Here is a 20510-nt window from a genome sequence, read left to right on the forward strand (position 1 = left end):
ATAATGCCGGGCGTAGATTGAAAATGTTTTGCGTTTATTTTAAATTAAATTTACCTTTAATTGCCGTCTCTTAACTGCTAGTAATGCTTAACAATTGAATTGTTTTAATTTACGTTATGTATGTGTGGTATATGCGTTACCTTTATTAATGGTTACTTCTTTTATATAAAAACATCCAATCGGAACGTTTTTCTAACGCCAATATGTACATTCTTGTCGGGTTAAAACATTCTACAAATTGTCTTAGCGACTTTGAATTGACGACTACGTTATGGTAAATATATTCTTTTTGTATTGCGAATCATACACTTTAAACTTATTTTAAATTCTTGTATACATACTTTACAAACGCTCAATGGTCGGACTTAACTATCAATAAATCAGTAAATATATATACCATTATATATATTAAAAAAAATCATTGAAAATCGTTGCAACGGTTGTCTTCGAAAGGAAATTTTTTTCGCGCTGCAAAAAATTCGAATCAACTTATTTAAGAATACATATTGCATTTACAAAAGGTTGCTCATTCGCACAGCATCTAATGCGGGAACCTCCAGAAAAGGGAGGAACTCGCTGCTGCCGCTGTGCAGAGAATACTATTCTAGTACAGTAGTTACGCTCTAGGGCCTATAAACAAGATAAGCATTATTGGAAGATGCAAGCGATTGCAAATATGCAAATATTGCAATATGTTTGCGGACTACATTACAAAATCAACAAAGCGCTAAACGCCTTCGCGCGAAGAGGGATGCAACAATTTAAATTACATTTAAACTTGGCCCGCCTGTTCAACAATAAAACCGATGTGTGGACTTGCCCACTGACTGGATTAGTTGCCCCCGCTGCTGCTCTTCAGCTGCACCCCCAGAACCTCCCGGAGTTCTCCCAGCTCCTGGGGTCCTTGCATTAGGCGCTTGACGCCTCGCGGCAGTCCACGACACGATGCCAGGTTGATTGAGCTCATATTTCGGCAGTTCGTCAGTATTTCCTTCACCGCCTCATCGGAAACTGAGGAGCCGCACAGATTTAAATGACTGCAGGGCAGAAATAAATTGAATTTAATTAGCACACAATATATACATTAGTTTAATATATACTCACGCCATCGGCGAATCTCTGCCCTTTTCTGCTAGAGCGCGCAGCGCATTATCAATGGGCTGCTGCATATTCGCCCATGCTAGATCCAATTCTATGAGACTGTGCGCCCACTTTGAGGCAATTAGCTCCAGGCCCGACCTGCGATGAGAAAACTTTTGATTAGAATGGGTTTCGTATAAAATACCAAATAAACACACCCCATATCCCGAGTGACTGAGCAACCTGACAGGAATAAGTGCTTGATATCCCAGGCAGGTAAGCGGATTAGGCTTTCATGCGTCAGCCGTGTGCAGTTGCGTACGTCCAGTAGCTTTAGCTTGGAGCTGCTCTTCAGGATGCGCTGTAGATGATCGTCGCTTATGATGCGCGATTCATCTGTTAAGGCAGCCACGGAAAGTTCTTCAAGCTCTGGGAAACCGGGGGAGTCCATCTACAAATGCTTTCTTTTAGTACATATTTCGTAAATGGAAAGGCGAATCTTACAATTTCCTGCATTGATGCCGTGCTTGGCGTTATATGAGAGTTTGTCACACGCAGGACCTTTAGCTTCTGGCAGCCACGCTGCAATTTCTCAATGTGGAGTACACCGTGTGATGTGGCCTGAGTGGTCACGTTCGAGAGATCCAATAATGTTAGATTCGGACAGTGCGTCTGCAACAGGTAAAAAGAGCCAATAAGCCATAAGAAAGGAATTGTAACAGCGTCCTACATACCGAAAGAACTCCGACTATTTGTGGTATTCCCGCCAGACGATTGTGCGCCAAGTAGAGGTGCGTTAGGCGGCTGCCCATAGTCTGTAGTGCATTGCATAGGGAGTTAACACCCACAGCACTTTTGCTGGCATTCATCTCGACCTGTGAGATACAAATTAAAATCAGATATAGCTTCGCAACCACATGCCACAACATACATTGATTGAACTTAAGTCCAAGCGCTGCAACTTCTGCATGTTATCCACCAAATACGTAAGATGATCCGAGGTGAAACCCTTCCAGCCGGAGAGCGTAATGCCTGCAAGATTTGGACAACCGCTTGACAATTTGGCAAGGAAGCAATTTATGTCTGATATTTTCCAATTGGCTAAAAGAAGATATTTTCGAATTAAACGATAGTTTCAAGCCTATACTTTTCAACTTACAAACATTCAAGTCTGTACAGGCACTGCAGCGGTTGTCGACAAACCACTTGAGCTTAAGTTCGGTGCGATACTTCTCCTTGACCCATGTGGTAAGATCCATGGTGCGCCACAGAGTAGGCCTCAAAGAAACCTGTCGCCACAGCGAGCAAACTCTGCCAAGGCGAAAGAGGGTGGGCAGGCAGCCCTGTGTATCCACAGCGTGCTCAAAGATCTGTAAAAAGCATTCATATCAGGCACACAATTTATATGCTGCTTGATTTTATTCTCACCCTAAAGAGCACTTCCTCGGGCAGCTTTTGAGCCCAGACACTCTGCTCGACTAGGTCGCCAGCCGCCTCCGCATCCGGGCTCGTTGAAACCTTCTTATCTCCGCCACTACCACCTCCTCCGCCTTTTTTCTTGCGCGGCTCATACTCGGCCTCATCGCTGTCCTGTTGCTTTGGTTTACGGACGCGCTTGCGCACCGTTTTTAAAGCTGCGGGAACTGCAACTGGCGGGGATGTGACACCAGCAGGTGCGCCCTCTCCGGCATCAGATTTCTTGATGCACAGTTTGATACCCACCTTGTTGTCGCTGATTTCGCTTTCGTACATGGGCAGCGCCTTGGGTTTGCGGCATCGGGATGCACGTGGTGACGTAGTGGCCGCTTTGCTGGGCTTCTTGGCGCTGAGCGCTGTGGAGAGTGGTTTTCCTGACTTTGGTACGGAGCCATTGACCGCTGCCGCCGTGGCCTGCGCCTGAACCTTGGGCGGCGGAGCTGATGACTGTTGCTCCGCCGCCGGAGACCGCTGACCTTCGGAGGCTGGGGAGCAGGACGTCGATGTTGCCGTGTTAGTCTCATCGGTTTGAGTTTCTGACTTGGGCGGTGACAGGATGTTCTCCGGAATGACGGCCGTGCTTCCCGATGTGGCAGTTTCGGCGGCCAGCAGTTGTGGCGGGGTTTGTGAGGGCGTCGAGGGAGTGAGTGTGTTTATGTCCACTGTGGCAGATTTCTCCTTGTCTAACAATTCACTCTGCTCCGACTGCTCACCACCAGCTTCATCTGCCTCCACTTCCATAGCCGTTTCCGCCGAATCTTTGGCGGTGGACACTTCAGCTTTCTCTTTTACACCATCTTCATCGGACACCTTGGTCTCCTCCACTTGAGAAGATAGAGATTCGCTCATCACTCCACTCGCTCTTCTGCAGTTAGAAAAGAGTACAACCGTTACTACCTGCTTTTCAATGGAGTATTCACTGGTTCCGTTATATTTCCAATATTATCTTGCTGTCGCAATTTCACTGATCTACTCTTCGAATACGCGAAGCTTAGTTTCTTTTAACACTGGATTTCGTTTTTCAATTGCCCAATGCAGGGTTAGTCTCCGACTCCTACATCAATGGCCACGGAACCACTCAACAAAAAAAATGTTATTGAGCATAATATTTATTACGTGCACTTTAACTATTAATTATACCGATATAGGATTTTCGGGAATAGACTTCATATTATTTGTAAAGTTTCATAATTAATACATTAATTCCAATATGCCAAGTTCTTTTATTTATTCCGACAATGTCCTAATCGTTAAAAACGCACAATTTGAAATTTTCTCATTCCGGCCGGGAAAATCGATGCAAAAAGAACTCAACCCATTTTGGCGGTTTTTCACGGTTTCCCATTCGCCCCCGTTCTCAATAAGAATAACTCTCTCCTCTCCGAATTCAACATAGAGTCGTAAATCTCACCTGCTACAACTTACATATATATTTTTGTTTTTATTTTTATTCGTTTGTTCGCTCTTAATAAACAAGTCGACCGCAGTTGGGGTCGAACCGACTTGTTAGTGACCTGTGCGCACACTCCGTTCGAGTTCCCGCCATAAATCTCGGATGTAAATAAGGGGTGAGAGGGGCGTTCTAGAGGGATCTGTGCAGATAGGCAGTTTGAGTTTCCAGGGGGTTTCCTGTTTCACTATGCTGTTCCTTTTTTCGCGGCTGTGCACTTCACTTATTGCATACAATGCTCGGTGCGACGCGTGCAGGGTGCATAATCGGCATTCAACTCACCACTTGGAAGAGAGGTAGGTACACAAATGTATGTTATCTGCCGAGACACGGGTCGTTTCGCTCGCACCCACTGCGGTACTGTACTGCACGGCGGTGTGTGAACGGGGCAGCACTACGTGTGTGTGTTTGAATTATCCGAATCCGATTCTAAAGATTTTTTCCTTTAGCGTTTTGTGGACACTTTAGGCTTCTTTTGCTCCCCGAATGGCCGATTTCACACTGGTGCCGATTATTAGAGGCACTGCACTGCATTTGGTCACGGCATTTGCCACAATTCGTACATTTTAAAGGCGCACAATCAATTAAAACTTATTTATTTGCTGCAACGAACGACGTAGATAGAAAGCTGGGGATGTTGTTGTTGTATCGATACATCACAACAATCGCCAGTGGGACCAGGTGAGACATACACAATAAATGCTGCACTTGCGACTTGGGGTGGCAAGACCTTGACAAAAGCGTTACAATTTGAACTTGCGCCGCGGGGAAACACCCGTAGTTGCGACTCATCAGTAGGCGTAATCCAGATTGGCCACCTCGGGCAGCACGGTAAGATTCTTGTGCACCTCCAGCCAGCGCTTGGCATCGTAGGTGGTCTTGGCGTACGTGCGTCCGAACTTGTAGGTCTCCCCGGGAACGTGACCCGCATAGCTGGGCACCATTCCGCTGTCCTCATGGTAGACGACGAAGTGTCCGACTGGCGGGCAGGTGATGGCCGGCCGGCTGAGATCCTGGCCACAACACCACGTGTCCCGCTTCCGCTTGTACATGTAGTCTGAGAAGCTACACAGTGCCCGGTTGGTCAGCACCTTGTTGGACTCCCCGAATCGGGTCACTGAATTGGGAATGTGGCCGGAGTAGCCATTGATTATGAACTTGTCGGGATCTTCATCCTCTAGGAAGTGCGGCGATGTGAACTTGCTGTAGCAGAGTTTCTCCGTTTTTGGCGGACAAGCCTCATCCTTAATTCCCTTGGACACTCCGGTCACCGGGATCAGTGGCGACCGGTAGTAAGTCTGTGGGAGCAGTCTTTCGTTGATCTTGCGGTCGAAGAGACCGTTTCCGCTCTCCAGTAGATCCCGATGCCTGAGCGTCCGCTTCTCGCATCGATACCACTCCATCAGCGTCTCATGCCGAGCTACTCCAGCGGATGCCGCAGCAACATATCGCTTGCCAATCTGACTCACTTTGTTCGGGACGAAGCCGGCGTAGCCTGGCAATATGGGATGCCTGTAAACGGAGTCCACCAGCCCCTCCCGAGTACGCAAAATCTTCAGCTCCTGCTCTGTGGGATAGTCCTTAAGTCCTCGCTTGGCATGAATGGGAGCCACTATCAGTTCCGGGGCGTGGTAAATACAGGGGTCTATTAACAGCTTATGCGTCTGCCGGCCATAAGTTCGACCCACTCGGTCCCGATTCTGGGCGCAGTGACCCGTGTACCTAAGAGATACAGCACCATCTTTGATACATTTATCCATCAGTGGAGCAATTCAGTTTGCTTACCCTGGCACCAAGTGCGGCTCCGGCGTTATAGCATGATCCATCCTGCTAACTGTCTATAATTTTTCTTGCACAATTAATTTGGAAACTAAGAGATTTACAATTGTTTTATAAATGACTTTATATTTACAATGAATAACAAAGGCCTCAAACGACAGATAAATAAAGAAAGCTAGATGTGTTCTATAAGGAAACTATTGTCAACAGCAACCTATGGAATCCTGGCATCAGACTCCAGCCACCCGTAACATTTCCTCGATGCTAACAATCTTCTCGCGCGGTTTTCCCTTGGCTTTTCCAGCCGCGCTCTCAAAATCATTGATTCGATTCCAGCCATCCCAAGTAACCACTCGTTTGCCATCCGCATCGTATCCTGGTTTGGCAGAACTGGTGTCCAGAGCATTCGCGTTTATGTCATCGCAGATGGTTTTGGCCACTGCAAAGGCGCCGTTCATGGTGGTTACAATAACGCCAGTAGGTCCAGTTCCTAGCCAGCCAGCTACATAAAGTCCAGGGTCAACCTTTCCCGAAGCATCATCCTTGAGAATCCGACCATCAATGTTGTGAACTCGGCCGCGTCGGTTGTCAAAATTGATGCCCGTATCCACGCAACTCGATTTGTAGCCAATGCTGCGCAGGATTAAGTGCGAGGGAAGACGCTCTGTGGAAGTGGTGGGCACTGCTGCTTCCTGTTGCAGTTCCGTTACGGAAAACTCCATTTCCCCTGGCGATATCGCCTTCGGAGCGCGCAGAAAGATGGGCAGGAACTGTTTAGAGCCGGAGATTCTGCCCTGCTCCTTTAAACTCTTAAGCATCAGTTCGGTGAGTCTCTTGCGAGGTCGCTGAAGTTTATCCAGCTGTAGGTCAATGCCTAAGGAATAGGATGACATAGTAAATAAATAGGTCCTTAGAGATTCCACAATTCTTACCCGAGAAATCCTCAGAACGCCATCGGGTGTCTACATTGGGAAGCTTAAGCATCTCACGCAACTCCTTGATGGTAAAGGCGGCCTGCAGGGGACCACGTCTGCCAACTAGGTGGACTCGTTCCACTTGGCTGCGAGAAAGTGCATCCAAGGCGTACTCAGTTGTGTCCGTACTCTGCAACAAAGCACATGAGAATGGTGGATTTATATGGGTATTTAAAAGAAACTCACCTTTAGAGCATCCAATGGGCTAAGAAGTATCCTAGCCACATCCACAGCCACGTTGCCCTGACCCACAATCGTGACATCGCGACCAGTGAGGTCGGGAGATAAGTTTTCCGCACCCGGCAATCCATTATACCAGGCCACAAATTTCCGGGCTGATATCACATTACCCTGCTGCTCGTTCTCCAGCTCCAGCTCTCGATCCTGGTCCGCTCCGTAGGTTAGGAGCACGGCATGATATCGATCTCTCAGCTCCCGCAGGCTCACATCCGTGCCCAGCGCTATGTTGCCAAAGTAACGCAGACGCGGATGCTCGGCGGTCTTGGTGAAGGTGTTGATTACGTTCTTGACCTCCGGATGATCGGGCGCAACGCCAAAGCTGCAATGTGCGATTTGCATAATGGGACAAGTCGTTAGTCGATAAGTGCGATGGAATGCCGTGCACACGCAATCGTGTGCGGATATAAGCATTTGGTTTCGGAGTGGGAGTCACAGTTTGGCTTCCAAGATGCAGGTGCTAGGCGGCCCTCCACTCAGCTTGTGTCTTTTGGTGATCATCACTCCGCCACTGATTGCAGCCAATCCCCTGTGGAGTCTTGACCAGGTGGGAGGTATGTATCTAATACCCCTGAATTTCTCGCAAGGATTACACACATTTCGCACTCTTCAGCCTACCTCAGTGGTATCTTCCGCTCCGTTGTGGGTCCAATATTTGGCTTCGGCCTGGCAGCCAACACCACCGCCTTATAAAGCTAGTTCTGCTTACCGCACCAGTCCGAAGGGAACCGGCAGCTTCTCGACCACATCCACCACGCAATTGTCCAGCTGCTTGAGGATCAGCTGGGCGGCATAGAAGCCGGCGGGCCCGGCGCCCACAATGCATATCCGCTTGGTGGGCGTGGCGCCCTGGATCACCTGCAATCGGGCGGAACTCGTATGGAGTCCACGTCTCAGGATGTTAAGCCAATTGATGCCCATCGCGGATCATTCGCCGATTTTGGCTACTGGGAGAGCAGCTGATTTTTGTATCTTACAGATAATCAGGTTGTTTGCTCGGTGATCTTCTTATAAAAGCGGTTTGCTAACGATGATTTCTTATTTACTCGTTATCTCCCGAAAGACTTTCTTCAGCGCTCCCCGAAATACCCAGCGAAATCCAACCAAAACAGAGTATTTACCTGATTTCGCGTTTTGGTAACACTACGTGATTTCGGTTTTATTGGCTTTTCATGATTTTCCGAGGGAAAAGCCTATGAAATGGTTAGAAATATGAGCCTAAAAACTGATATTACATCAGTAATAAAAAGATTGAAAAACAGATATTCTAAGATTGTTATACAGACATTTACAACGCGGAGCAACAAATCAAATCACGCGCCCTTTTACATTTCTTATCACTTTGTGGAATATTCCACAGGCGATCTTCTTATAAAGCGTCTTAATATTTCGGATTCCCATATTAGTAAAAAGTATATATTACTCTAAAAAAATATTTTCTAAAGTTGTTCATAGTAGAACTAATAGTGAAATTATTTTTGAAATGTCTGCATTCAATATTCAATTATTTGTAAGGGAAAAGTGGTTTGGCACACCAAATAGATATAAGTTATCTACACTAAGTGACCTAAAACTAAATTAATTGTAATACTCGAAAAAAAATAATAAACCAAATGTGCTTCTTTTGACATTTGAATTTATATGGTTTTATTTCTATCTGCCATGTTCTACAGGTTTCTACTGTATACGATTTATTTCGGGTGCTTCTGTAAGCGTAACACAGCGAATTTGATTGGCTAATGGTGAGCTAGAGATCCGGGAACTCGTTCCTCAATCGTGATTGAGGGCCAGATGACGCTTGGCGTCAATGGTGGAGCGACCGTAGGTGTTGCCCACACGGAATTTGTTGCCCGGAACGTGGCCGCCGTAGCGTGGAATCATGCCGACCACCCGCGGATAGATCACGCCATTGGGATTGGCGAAGGAGCGGCCCACGCCTGCCTTCTCCACGGGCACCCACTCCGCGCTGCGGATGAAGTGCATGTCGTTCTTCGGGTAGCACCATCCCTCATCCGGCAGGTGGAAGTCGAAACCAAATCCTGGGGGGCTCGTGCAGACAGTAGATGGTTAGAAACCCATGGATAAGCATTTTACTTACGGCTGGAATAGGACATGTTTTATATTTCCGCAAAAGTTGTTGATCCCTCCGAGTGTTGCTGCTTAACTGGGTAACTGGAAACTGAATCTGACTATTAATAGGAGGCCTGACAGGAGAAGCTTCGACAAAACGACCCCGTTTCCCATGACAACGGAGGCCAGGATTGCCCGTATTGCCTAGATGGCAGCAACAAGTTAGGTCACGACACCGATTTGCATTTTCTGATGCCGTACTTTAATGGCAATTAATTCGACTCCTCGTAACAACACAATTACCGTGGCATTTAAACGAGTTATGGGGTACTGTTTATTTTATTACGTTTACTGGCTTATGATTTTGTCATTTACAGGGCGATTGTATTGATTAACAAGATGGAAGGTCTCGGGGCCGGAAAGTACTGCGTCAAGCTATCTTCGCCTCCATCTCCATCAGTTGGACTTCTTGGCCTTCTTCTGCTGCTTGCTCTTGAGTTTCTCCTGCTTCTTGAGCTCCTTCTCCGTCAGCGATTTGTACAACTTGTAGCCGAAGAGGGCTGTAATGCGGAAAGAAGGGAGACGGTTAATAAGCTGACTTGGTTACGTGTTGAGATCAAGGGAACTGAGACCGAATATGGAGACCAGGAGAAAGATCACTGCCGACACTATGGAACTGGAGTAGGTCTGTGCGAAGTGGGCGTGCTGCACTATTCGCTCCTCGATCCTGCCTATCGTCTCCTGGAACTTGTCCTTCATCTCGGCGAGAAACACATGCCGATCCGTTTCGGCCAGGGACTCCAGCTTGCTCTGCATCTCGCCGATCCGCTTGACCAGATCCATTGAGAACTTGCTGCTGGGCCCCGTTTTGGCCACGATGGACTCCACGGACTTTTTCAGCTGCTCGATAACGCCGAGCTCGTCACTGGATCCCGACAAGCTCATGTTGAGGGATTTTCGAAAAGGTCTAGGTGTCAACTACAGGCCGGCATGGGTCTCTGGCAAGTACTGCCTATAGGGTTCCACTCTATCTGTGTCTGTGGTGGATCCTATGCTCACCACTGGTTATCTTATCGAAAATCGAACGCCTATAAACGAAGCAAACATTCTAGCCGAGGCTCGTGAGTGTGAGTGCTTAGAGTGCTTAGGGCCGCCTCCTAAACCTTATCGCCTTTTAACCAGAAACCCAGGTGGGTGCGGATATCGCGCCCGATAAGGGTTAAATGGCAGTGGCTCGTTCCGGAGGACGCTTACCAAAGACGATGAGTATGAGAGCCAGCATCACGAAGAACACCAGGTACTCCCGGGAACTGTGGCCCGGATGCCCGTACTGGCGCATGAAGTCCTCCGGCGACGGCGGCTTCGGGTTAAAGATGCTCTCGCGGAGCTCGGCTCGCTCGTCGTCCGAAATTCCCTCCATGCCCTCGACCAGCTTCCAGATCTCGTCGGCACTGGGCATCTTAAAGTCGGCGTGTCCGGGCTCGGGACCGGCAAAACCACCGGCTCCTCCAGCCGCAGCGGCAGCTGCCACGTCCTCAGCGAATGCCTGCTGGTTCACCGGGTCCTCAGCCATGATCTAGTTTCTGTGTGCGGCTCTAATTTACGGGCTGTGTTCTGTGGGCTCTCGCCTTTAGCGGTTCGCGTCTGAATGGATGGTATATAGGAAATCATGGTATTCGGTTTATGGTTCTAGTTTCTGCATTTCAGCATGCTACTGGGGGCAAACAAAATCACAGAAACAAACAACGTGGCAAAACAAACTAATCGTATTCGAAAATGGATTTTGATTATCTTTAACACAAGTTTGACACGCGGCATGCAGAGATAATACCGACTAAAGCTATAGTACAAATCACATAAATCACTTAAACTATGATATTTTCCCCCCCAGATCACACACTTTCCAATGCTAACTAATTTTAGTTAATAGATCGCCGGTGCTTACGTGCTTTGGCTTCTGCGGTTTGGGAGGACTGAATGAGTCTCTCTAAAATTTATATTAAAATCAATATGAATATAAACCCGCACTCGTGTGTAATCAGTCGCTTGTATTTCATTATTCCCAGATATGCCCAGTAGTTGACTTTTCGCTGCGCTTTTCGGTGTGCCTCCTGCTTTCGTCAGCATATTTCCAAAGGTGATCGCGAAGAAGTTGGCTTTGCGGAGAGCATATGGGTAGAGTATATGCGATAAGGGAGAGCCACTAATCAGTGCCGGACAGACGAACACATAGAGACAAAAGCCCAGTAAAGAGTCCCACTCGCGGGAGATAGATGGCTACAATGTTACAAGATAGCCACAAATGCTCACGCCCACAGTTTTAACTCCTCAACTCGAACTTTTCGAACTGTTTCTTAAGAACTTAAAACTCATAAACTTATACAATCCAAAGTTCCAAGCCAATATAAATTTCATATCATGATTATATTCCCAATCTCGCCCCCTATAAAACATAACCATGCTCATATGAAAATGACTTTCCCAATAAAGTTACTTTTGGAACCAATATGTTTCTTTGAAGATCACTGCGAAAATGTGCTAGCAACTCCTCATTGATTTCATCGAAAGGTGCGTTTTTCGGAGGAGGTTTGACTGTACAACTGCGACTATTGAATGGTGGCAGGTCGATTCCTTATCAGAGGCCATTATCGCTCTCGAGAACCAAAAACTTTTGGCTACGTACGCAAGAAAACCGGAATGGCACGGAGTGGCCAGATAGAACACGTAGGAAGAAGTTGGCAAAGGCAATCCGAATGGAAAGTATCTCAAACCAAAACCAAAACAGATAAGAACGAAAAACCAAACATCCAACAGCTGTGCACTAAAAACGGCCAGCAAGCATTCGACTAAGTTGCTCGCTTGGTGAAAGTCTTTCGACCCATTTAGTCGCGGCTTCGCTACGACTATAAAGATATTACATGCATAACACTGGGAGGGAATGGGTCTAAGGGGGGTAGCTGAAAGTGGGGAGGGGGTGGCCGAAACTCACCTGCCAGGGTAAAAACAACAACTGCCGGCACGTAGAAGGCGAAGTCGGGAATGGATTGCTGGAACGGCGAGCCGGCGTCGGTGAGGTCAACCATGTTGGATCACTGCAAGATTGTCTGTATGTCTTTGGAAGAGCACTTGTGCGTCTGCTCTACAATTCGGGCGTTCCGCTAGCGACTTTATCTCAACAATTACGAAAAAAACGACTGGGAGAAGAGGAAGCTGCGATTGTCAGACGAAAATGTTGTACTCCCTACGATTCATCGATAGATTGCAGACTTGTGTACGGTGCTAAGCCTGGTCACACTGAACAGCCGTTGGAAAGGTATCGTTGCCAATCGTATGGCGCGAAAATTTAAAACTTGACGAGCAAACATTTATGGTACAATTACTTGGTGCGTACTTTAGGTAATAACGGACAAAAAAACTATGTAGAAAAGCATTGTCTTCATATTTTATTTTGTCTCTTGTAGCCTTTATGACAAAGGGAGACAATTTGAAAAGCTGTTAATTTTTCGTCACATGTTTTGCCTCAGATACTTTGTATATTGCAGGTGCGATCGTCAGGTAATTTTATCTCTATAATTGGATTTAAGTGATCCAAAATTAGATGAATATAAAAAGATAATTTGATTCTTATTTAATGACTACTTTTTATAAATGTATGTACATTGTACAAGCACCATCCCCATTAATTAGGGATGTTAGGCACCCAAGCCGCACTGCGTCACATAGGCCTTGGCCAGAGCACACTGGGCATTTTGAGTCCACCGATGAGCGGGGCAGTTCTTGAAGTACTCCATGTAGGTGCACCCGAGGACGATGGCTGAGAAGGGGCTGCATCTTGGTTGTTGCTGCTGGGGCTGTTGCTGCTGCTGCTGCGCCTGTTGTTGCTGCTGCATGATCACAGCCAGTCTGCGCTGCGATTGGGGCTCGCATTTGGAGTAGGCCATGGTCATGGTTTCCACATAAAGGGTATCGTTGGAGAACTTGGCTGAGAGATCACTGCGTATGTTGGCCAAGTTCAGTGTTTGGGGCCCATCGATATACTTAGAGGAAGTGAGGATGCACTCAGCGAGGCACTAAGTAGATCATTTATTATGTAATGTAACTTTTAAATAATTCCCAATGAGATTACTCACTGCTGCCGTGTCCAATGATGGAGGAGCTCCTGCCTTCTGTCCATTTGCTGTTCCTAAAATCCGCTGTGTGCACTGCTCGGACACCTGGTCGCGGCCCCCATCCTTGCAGCAAAGTGCTGGGTCCTGGAAAAGTGGGGAAATACATTAAGAATCACCTTAAAATTCCAGAAAACCAAACTCAAAACCCACCACTAGTTGCGGCGGTCTTTGGCAATCAATAGTGGTTTGGCCAAATACTAGACGAGTATTTAGGTTCAGCAAAGCGAAGATCACAAGAAGCTGACTGGGCGACATAGCTGCGATTGAGTGAATAAAATGACTGATATGAATATGAAGTCGCACGGCCCATTTTATATCCCTCACGCAGCTCCACATCTAATGGAACGAAAAGAGTAATGGCCACTTAATAGTGCCAGCCACGCATGACCAGAAAAGCCCAGCAAAAGTTCATTGTTGCAATCTGCTGCTGTTTGGGGCCAATGTCATAAATAATGTCATGTTTTGGGCCATTGACATTGCAGTAAGGTTATAGTTCGTTATATAAGCATAGAACGTTCTTCGGTCAATTAAACCGCAAACGCCAAAATAACTATGGTGCTGGGAATGCCGCTGCTAAGTGTGTCATGGTGTTCGAAATGAGCCATAATTGCGAGAAATATGTTTAAATTCCGGTTAAAGAACATGATTGGGTTTCAAGTAATTTAATATTTGTGAAATAATCAATAGGCCAAATGGATTTCAATTTCGAGTTCTGCCGCCCAATTAATGCATCAAGTTGGCAGTACCAGCATGAGTAAGCGGCAAACGATTGCTCAGTTATCGATAACCATGGACGCGGGCACCAAAATGTGAGTAAAAAACATGTTATAAAAAATATGAATTAAGGGTTTAATATTGCTTATTTCTCCTAGCTTAGTTGTCGGCGATGTGCGAGGTCGCTTCAAGCAACTATTTCAGCGCGTGGAGCAGGTCAACAAAAAAGCGGGACCCTTTGAAATCCTTTGCTGCGTCGGTGACTTTTTCGGCGAGGACAAGCAAAACGAGGAACTGATTGCCTACAAAAATGGATTTAAACATAGTAAGTACTGTGGCATTTAATCATGTACCCTTCTCTAAAAGCTCTCCTCCTACCTAGTCACCGTGCCCACGTACATCCTGGGTCCCAACCGAAAGGAGCACGTAAAATACTTTGAAAATCTGGCGGACGGTGAAATCTGCACCAATCTCACGTATCTCGGTCGACGTGGGGTCTACACGCTGAGCAGTGGTGTTAAAATTGCCTATCTAAGTGGCTTGGAGGCACAGGGCACTGCAGATTCCGCTGGGTCGGAACACGAGTTCACCAAAGCCGATGTCATCGCCGTGAGGAACTCGTGTTTGGTGTCCAAAAACTGTTCCACGGAGTACCGCGGCGTGGATGTGCTTCTCACATCGCAATGGCCATTCGGCATGCAGGAAAAGGAAAACGTACGTTTACATCTAGAGCTTCCATTACTATGTATTTAACAACTGTATGCCTCATTTCAGGCCACAGCATCCAAGCTGGTATCATTTCTTTGCCGTGAGATAAAGCCGCGTTATCACTTTTGTGCCATTAATGGAACGCACTACGAAAGCGCTCCTTTTCGAATGCCCAAAGATGAGACTACGCAATTTGAGCTGTGCACTCGCTTCATTTCCCTCGCGGAAGTGGGAAATGCGGAAAAAGCCAAGTACATCTATGCACTCAGCCTTAAGCCAGTGGACAAATCACGCTTATTGGACCTGGTGCAGAAGACCACAAATGAAATTCCGTGCCCTTTCATTGGCTTAGACTTGGGGGAAGCTATTAACAAGAATGATTCGGTGGGTAACTTTAAAATCTCTATAGGTACCCCAAGTGACTAAAGTATTTAATTTTTCAGTCCGAAAGTCGACAGTACTTCTACGACATGGATGGTGGCAGTCGCAAGCGACAAGGCGGTGATAATAGAAGAGATAAACGACCTAGAATACAACAGATTGAGCAAGGTTTGTCTAGTGCTAAGCCTTAAAAGCTGCATGCTTAATACTTTTCCTATCGTTGTAGATAAATGCTGGTTCTGTTTATCCTCACCTGATGTGGAGAAGCATCTCATTATCACTGTGGGCGAACATTTTTACTTGGCTCTGGCCAAAGGACCTATCAACAAGCATCATGTTATGATATTGTCCACTAAACATGTGCCCTGCGCTGCCCAACTCAGTCCAGATGATTGGGATGAACTGAACAAGTTCAAGGCAGCTTTGCGAAAGTTCTTCAAAACCTTAGGTCAAGTGGTGTGCTTTACTGAACGACACTACAAGTCCGTTCACCTACAAATCAACGTGCTTGCATTTGAAGAAGGATATGCCTGGAAGATAAAACATAGTTTTGAGGTATGCACACAACATTCGACCTTTAATTAAATATGTTATGTATTCCAAAACATTTCAGGATAAGGCGGAGGAATTTAATCTGGAATTCGAGACACTTCCGGCATTGGATTCTGAGAAAATGCTGCCCGAAATGGGACCTTATTTCCTGGCCGAGTTACCCGACGATAGCACACTTATAACGCGGCAAATGAAACACTTTCCCATTCATTTTGCAAGGTGCGTTAACTTCTCGTTTTAAGCTACCAACTCTTGACTAAACACATTTTTTCAGGGACGTGTTCTGTTCGGAAAATCTTCTTAACTGCGACGAGAAAGTGAACTGGAAGGATTGCCTCCTCGATAGGGACGAAGAAGTGGTGTATGTGGAAGATTTCCGAAAGGCTTTTGCGCCTTTTGACTTTACAGACGATTAAGCAAAGAACATTGTATGTATAGTAAAAAGTTCATATCGGTTGTAATTGCTGAGCCCTTGCTAACAGTTCATCCATGTAAATGCTAAAACTACAATTTAATTAAAAACATATTCGTAAAGTCGTTGCGCTCGAGTAATTTAGGAGTCACGTTGGTAGATTTTGTTGAGTATTTGCAGGAAGGTTTGGTGAGGCACCCCGCGAGAGGTTTGTTGTATGTGAGTTTTAATCATGTTGTAGGACTCCTCCTCGAAAATGGCATACGTGGATGGCAGCCCAAGTTCCTTATACAGTTCTTTCACTCGCTCTACTTTAGCTGGTTCTGCAAATTAATTCAATAGTCAATGTCTAATTGTGAGTGTTGATTGACCTAGTTTTACCTTCTTTGCCATAGCAATCGACCATGATTTGCTTTTGCTCGACATTGGCTCGCTGCATCGCCACCACTGCCAGCCACGAGCACTTGTTGTCCTGAATATCGGTTCCAATTTTACCAGTCACTTCCGGATTGCCAAAACAGTCAAGGAAATCATCCTGAACCTGGAAGAAGTTGCCCATTTCTAGGAGAATGGTCTTAGACTGTCGGAAGGCCTCTGCGTCCTTAAAGCTAACCAATAGAGCGGAGAGTTAGTATGCGGAATGAAATATATATGGTAGTCATTGCATACCCAGCCAAGTGCAAAGCAAGGGCGAATGGAAGGTAGAAGGAGTAATAGGCGGTCTTATTTTCGACAATTGCTTTGTAGTTTTCCATGGTGAATTCGGAGACGCAGCGGTTCGAGTTCAGTTGGTCCAACGACTGTCCGCAGGTAGTGATGTATGTGATTTCGTGGAAGAGCTCCATTAAGGCGACATAGCAGTCCAAGTGGCTGAAGTGCTTCTTGAGAATGGCATACATGGCGTTTTCGATCATAAGAGCATCGTTAATGGCAGTCAGGCCAACGTTTTCCACCTTGTGCCAGCAGGGTTGACCGCGTCTGGTGGTGCTGTTGTCCATCACATCGTCTGAGATGATGAAGAAACTCTGGAGCTGAAAGATGATGGATAATTTGTAGCAGGAGAAATACTTAGTGCGTTGAACTCCTACCATTTCCACACACCAGCCCAGATACTGGGCTAGTTTTATGTTCTCGGGCGTGAGATCCTGGGCGGGAACAAGATTCTTATACGTGAGTACGGTGAGGATGCCACGGTTCTTCTTGCCCCTGGGCACATTGTACTGGAGGACCTGGGCGAACCATTTGGCCGCGTCGCTGCAATTGTATGCCTTCGTCACGGTGGTGATGTCACGCACAAGATCTGCACATCGGAACGGAATTAGCATTAGTATTTGCATGATAATTGATAATGGGCATAAATAAACAAATCTCACCTGGGAAGACGGCCATAAAGTCGCGACTCTCATCTTTCGACACCGTGACGCGAGCGGCAATGGGAACCGAGTGATTTTGGAGCGTCGATAAGGTTCTGTGGACAAAACAAAGTTGAGAACAATGGAGTCAAGAACTAACACCAAGCACGCACACAAACACACACATGTACACATCTCTGGTCTACGTGACTGCATAATTGGGTACAATACAAACTTTCTCCCCCACTTCCAATCGAGCAAATAAAATCCCGAAATTCCGATTCCAAAATCACGCCCAACTCAGGCATCCGATACATGCATACCATACCGGTCGAAACGTAAACAAAACAAACAGGCAAAGGTCAAGTGCGAAAACCGGTAGATTGATTACCTGCTAGTCTTCTTCAGCTTTTGCTCGTTGACCAGTTCGGTGGGGAGGCCGCCAATGGTGTCCATGGACTTGAGGATGGGCTCTGCGTTGACCTCGTCGCTGGTGGAGATCAGGCGCTGCAGGCGCAGCGGGCTAGCCAGGATCCGCTGCTGCGGCAGGAGCATACGGGCGAGTTTGAACATTTTATTTATGATTATCGGCAGGTAACTATCCGCTTCACGAAACGGCAATTCAACTTCGGGTACCAAATTGCCAGTGTGACCGAATCGGGATTCGCGAAAGAAACGCTTACATTAACCATAAATACGTTTATAGCAACTATTTTATAGCGGAATTTATTTTTTGCTGATATTGGGAAGTAACAATTTGAATTTAAAAAAATTTTATTTTATAAAAATAAAAGATCAGAAAATAATTTACTCTTGTTATAATTTTTGATATTTTTGCTTGCTATAATAACCAAATAAACTAACTGCGGAATATAATCATGATTAGTATAGTCGAATTTGTAAAATTAATTTATTTTTAAGTTCTAGATCTTAAAATTACATCTTCCCTCTACTGTAACAGTTTTGGTCACACTGTTTCGATGCCTTTGCGCCAGTGTTGGAAATGGCCTGACATACACCAAAGGCAAATTGGCAGCTGAAAACACGAATTAAACTAAAATGATGGATGAGCAGCTAATTGACGAGGTGGCGCAGCACGGAGTGATCTACAACCGGCAGAAATACTACCTCAACGGCGGCGCCAATGGTGGCAAGTACGAGACTAAGGACGAGGCCTGGCAGCTGATTGCGATGAAGCTGCGCACGGATGGTGAGGAAGAGGCGCTCCTCCGGAAGACCTTCTCTATAAATAATGTCCTCCTTTCCAGTGGACACTTGCAAGAAGCGGTGGAAGTACCTGCGCGAACGCTACGTCTCTCAGCGGAAGCAGGGCGACCCACCTGTCTACGAACACCTGTCGCGTCCATACCTGGAGAAGATGAAATTCTTGGACCAGCACATTCAGCCGCGCAAATCCTATCGCCATGTGCCAAACTTCCTAACATCTCCGCAGTCCGCTAACAGCTCCGGCTACAACGAATACCAGGTGGATAAGTCGAATGGCTCCATGAAGAATGTGTCTCAGTTTGGAAGCTCAGGGCAAGGTCACCTTTACCACCAGCCGGATCAGCAGCACACAATGAGTGCTCTGAGTAACGCCGCTGCATCTGCGCTGGAAAACGTCAATGGCCAGGTGAAGATCGAGGCGGACCAGGTGTTCAGGGATTTCGCGGCTGCCGTGGCCTCACAGCAGCTCCAGCACATATCACAGTCACAAATGCAGCAACAGGCGGCGGCAGTAGCAGCTGTGATGGCGGATTCCTCGCAAGGCTATCAGGATCAGTACAAGGATGGCGCCGTGGGCATGAACGGGGCCCAGAACAGCGCCGGCAGTCTGACCTCAACATCATCCTCGATGAAATCACCTCTGTCGTCGCCGCTGCAAGGAATTGGGGCAGGAACCCATCATCCTCAGCAGCAGCAGCCGCAACAACAACAGCAGCAGCAGCAACAAGCGCAGCAACAGTCGCCGGCTTCTGAACAGCAACTTCCGGTGGTCCATTCCTCTTCCAGCGCCACTGGCGCGTCAATCGGCAACAGTTCCACCCTGCAGATGCAACAGTCACACGTTTATAACCCCAAGGGAGATGTTTTAGACTCTTCGGCATCTGGCAATTTCCATATGAAGAAACCCCGTGTTCAGCTTAATGGCAATGCACACAACCAGATGACCAGCAATGGGAGCCACTTTGGCAATGACTCGGACGACGATTCCGATGATAACAGCCATGATCTGATGGAGCCGCAGGTTTTGATGCAGCAGGAGAATCACTACAGCAATTCGATGCCCATGCAGCGGGGCAATGGAAATGGGAATAATAGTAGCAGTAATAGCGGGAGCAACAATCCCAGCAGCAATAACAGCCACAACAACCAGCCGCAACAACAGCACCAGAACATGTTTCCGTCAAACACGGACTTCCTCTTCCAGTTGTACCAGCAGTTCCCACACCAGGCAAGCAGTTCGCACCCCGCCAACTTCGGGAAATTTCAGGCGCCGCCCAATCATCCGGGTGTGCAGCGGTTGTCGGAGCATTTGCTGGGAGAATTAGTCACCACGGAGCTGCTTAAGATGAACAAGGAACGGAAGAAAAGTGCACAGAAACGAATCCTAGAAATACTATTCTTCGACGATTAAAGGGCTATCTACTAGGTACTTGTAAATAATGTAATCTATTATCCTTAACTTATGTTATTCGTTAGACGGTTGTCATATAATTGCGTCGCTTTGGTCAAATTTCCCACCAAGAAGTCATTTGCAAAGCTGTACGTCCTCTCGAACACTTTTCAAATGTGCTAGTCAAGACCAGCAATTAGGATTCCATACCTGCATTAATTTATGTTTTATATATGTTTAAGAATATAATGAACGGTCTTAATTTATTTAAATTCTTATTAAAATATACTCAATGGAAGGTGTCTTTCCAAAATGAAAATGTATGAAAATGAGAATTTTTCCTCTTGTTCTGATATTGTTGTATTTTTGATGAATTTTGATGGTGCGGGCTCTTTCTGCTCGAAAGTTTACAACCGCATCTGCGCAAGTAATTAGTTTCAGTGTAGCCATCATAGAGAAAGAAGTTCCTAATGATATGTAAAGCCTTCTGACCCACTGAGGCATAATTTCAGTTATGTTCAGTAGCCGCCCTGTTGCTT

General features: G+C 46.5%; 10 protein-coding genes across 14 annotated transcripts; 3 read left to right on the top strand and 7 right to left on the bottom strand.

Annotated features, from left to right (window-relative positions):
- Positions 1 to 49: 49 nt before the first annotated feature.
- On the bottom strand, positions 50 to 4436 carry LOC122614688 (F-box/LRR-repeat protein 6). Of its 2 annotated transcripts, none has more exons than XM_043789304.1 (9): positions 4289 to 4436; positions 2509 to 3421; positions 2240 to 2450; positions 2012 to 2181; positions 1815 to 1955; positions 1585 to 1752; positions 1299 to 1531; positions 1105 to 1239; positions 50 to 1037 (listed from the first exon to the last, which is right to left on the bottom strand). In XM_043789304.1, exons 2-9 carry the CDS (start codon positions 3403 to 3405, stop codon positions 833 to 835), a joined length of 2160 nt encoding a protein of 719 aa, XP_043645239.1. In that variant the 5' UTR covers positions 3406 to 3421; positions 4289 to 4436; the 3' UTR covers positions 50 to 832. The 2 variants fall into 2 exon arrangements, with proteins under 2 accessions (XP_043645239.1, XP_043645240.1); XM_043789305.1 differs by having other exon boundaries at positions 3982 to 4436.
- Positions 4437 to 4574: 138 nt separating this feature from the next.
- LOC122614691 (UPF0605 protein CG18335) lies at positions 4575 to 5951 on the bottom strand. Its single transcript, XM_043789309.1, has 2 exons — positions 5792 to 5951; positions 4575 to 5728 (listed from the first exon to the last, which is right to left on the bottom strand). The coding sequence occupies exons 1-2, from the start codon at positions 5830 to 5832 to the stop codon at positions 4798 to 4800; spliced, it is 972 nt and encodes a 323-aa protein (XP_043645244.1). The 5' UTR covers positions 5833 to 5951; the 3' UTR covers positions 4575 to 4797.
- On the bottom strand, positions 5892 to 8067 carry LOC122614690 (NADPH:adrenodoxin oxidoreductase, mitochondrial). The gene is made up of 4 exons (XM_043789308.1): positions 7706 to 8067; positions 6946 to 7318; positions 6718 to 6889; positions 5892 to 6659 (listed from the first exon to the last, which is right to left on the bottom strand). The coding sequence occupies exons 1-4, from the start codon at positions 7915 to 7917 to the stop codon at positions 6016 to 6018; spliced, it is 1401 nt and encodes a 466-aa protein (XP_043645243.1). The 5' UTR covers positions 7918 to 8067; the 3' UTR covers positions 5892 to 6015.
- Positions 7325 to 7750, top strand: LOC122614698. Its single transcript, XM_043789316.1, has 2 exons — positions 7325 to 7550; positions 7610 to 7750. The coding sequence occupies exons 1-2, from the start codon at positions 7448 to 7450 to the stop codon at positions 7687 to 7689; spliced, it is 183 nt and encodes a 60-aa protein (XP_043645251.1). The 5' UTR covers positions 7325 to 7447; the 3' UTR covers positions 7690 to 7750.
- A 548-nt stretch (positions 8068 to 8615) lies between the features above and the next one.
- LOC122612957 (protein FAM166B) lies at positions 8616 to 9254 on the bottom strand. The gene is made up of 2 exons (XM_043786884.1): positions 9095 to 9254; positions 8616 to 9035 (listed from the first exon to the last, which is right to left on the bottom strand). Exons 1-2 carry the CDS (start codon positions 9108 to 9110, stop codon positions 8767 to 8769), a joined length of 285 nt encoding a protein of 94 aa, XP_043642819.1. The 5' UTR covers positions 9111 to 9254; the 3' UTR covers positions 8616 to 8766.
- Positions 9255 to 9394: 140 nt separating this feature from the next.
- LOC122612956 lies at positions 9395 to 12291 on the bottom strand. 3 transcript variants are annotated; one of them, XM_043786881.1, is made up of 3 exons: positions 11012 to 11168; positions 10321 to 10710; positions 9395 to 9626 (listed from the first exon to the last, which is right to left on the bottom strand). In XM_043786881.1, the coding sequence occupies exons 2-3, from the start codon at positions 10637 to 10639 to the stop codon at positions 9523 to 9525; spliced, it is 423 nt and encodes a 140-aa protein (XP_043642816.1). In that variant the 5' UTR covers positions 10640 to 10710; positions 11012 to 11168; the 3' UTR covers positions 9395 to 9522. The 3 variants fall into 3 exon arrangements, with proteins under 3 accessions (XP_043642816.1, XP_043642818.1, XP_043642817.1); XM_043786883.1 differs by lacking the exons at positions 10321 to 10710; positions 11012 to 11168 and adding an exon at positions 12056 to 12291; XM_043786882.1 differs by lacking the exons at positions 10321 to 10710; positions 11012 to 11168 and adding an exon at positions 9699 to 10209.
- Positions 12292 to 12758: 467 nt separating this feature from the next.
- LOC122614294 lies at positions 12759 to 13490 on the bottom strand. The gene is made up of 3 exons (XM_043788844.1): positions 13386 to 13490; positions 13197 to 13319; positions 12759 to 13136 (listed from the first exon to the last, which is right to left on the bottom strand). The coding sequence occupies exons 1-3, from the start codon at positions 13488 to 13490 to the stop codon at positions 12759 to 12761; spliced, it is 606 nt and encodes a 201-aa protein (XP_043644779.1).
- A 456-nt stretch (positions 13491 to 13946) lies between these two features.
- LOC122612673 (CWF19-like protein 1 homolog) lies at positions 13947 to 16124 on the top strand. The gene is made up of 8 exons (XM_043786428.1): positions 13947 to 14044; positions 14108 to 14274; positions 14332 to 14663; positions 14724 to 15041; positions 15101 to 15206; positions 15265 to 15593; positions 15652 to 15809; positions 15865 to 16124. Exons 1-8 carry the CDS (start codon positions 13962 to 13964, stop codon positions 16004 to 16006), a joined length of 1635 nt encoding a protein of 544 aa, XP_043642363.1. The 5' UTR covers positions 13947 to 13961; the 3' UTR covers positions 16007 to 16124.
- LOC122612675 (farnesyl pyrophosphate synthase) lies at positions 16024 to 17995 on the bottom strand. Its single transcript, XM_043786431.1, has 6 exons — positions 17746 to 17995; positions 17376 to 17470; positions 17091 to 17302; positions 16672 to 17033; positions 16384 to 16610; positions 16024 to 16325 (listed from the first exon to the last, which is right to left on the bottom strand). The coding sequence occupies exons 1-6, from the start codon at positions 17925 to 17927 to the stop codon at positions 16144 to 16146; spliced, it is 1260 nt and encodes a 419-aa protein (XP_043642366.1). The 5' UTR covers positions 17928 to 17995; the 3' UTR covers positions 16024 to 16143.
- A 349-nt stretch (positions 17996 to 18344) lies between these two features.
- LOC122612674 (putative uncharacterized protein DDB_G0271606) lies at positions 18345 to 20253 on the top strand. Of its 2 annotated transcripts, XM_043786430.1 has the most exons (3): positions 18345 to 18564; positions 18623 to 20007; positions 20058 to 20253. In XM_043786430.1, exons 1-2 carry the CDS (start codon positions 18414 to 18416, stop codon positions 19990 to 19992), a joined length of 1521 nt encoding a protein of 506 aa, XP_043642365.1. In that variant the 5' UTR covers positions 18345 to 18413; the 3' UTR covers positions 19993 to 20007; positions 20058 to 20253. The 2 variants fall into 2 exon arrangements, with proteins under 2 accessions (XP_043642365.1, XP_043642364.1); XM_043786429.1 differs by having other exon boundaries at positions 18623 to 20253.
- The last annotated feature ends 257 nt before the right edge of the window (positions 20254 to 20510 follow it).

The sequence above is a fragment of the Drosophila teissieri genome, chromosome 2R (genome assembly GCF_016746235.2).
Source record: "Drosophila teissieri strain GT53w chromosome 2R, Prin_Dtei_1.1, whole genome shotgun sequence".
Lineage (NCBI taxonomy): Eukaryota > Metazoa > Arthropoda > Insecta > Diptera > Drosophilidae > Drosophila > Drosophila teissieri.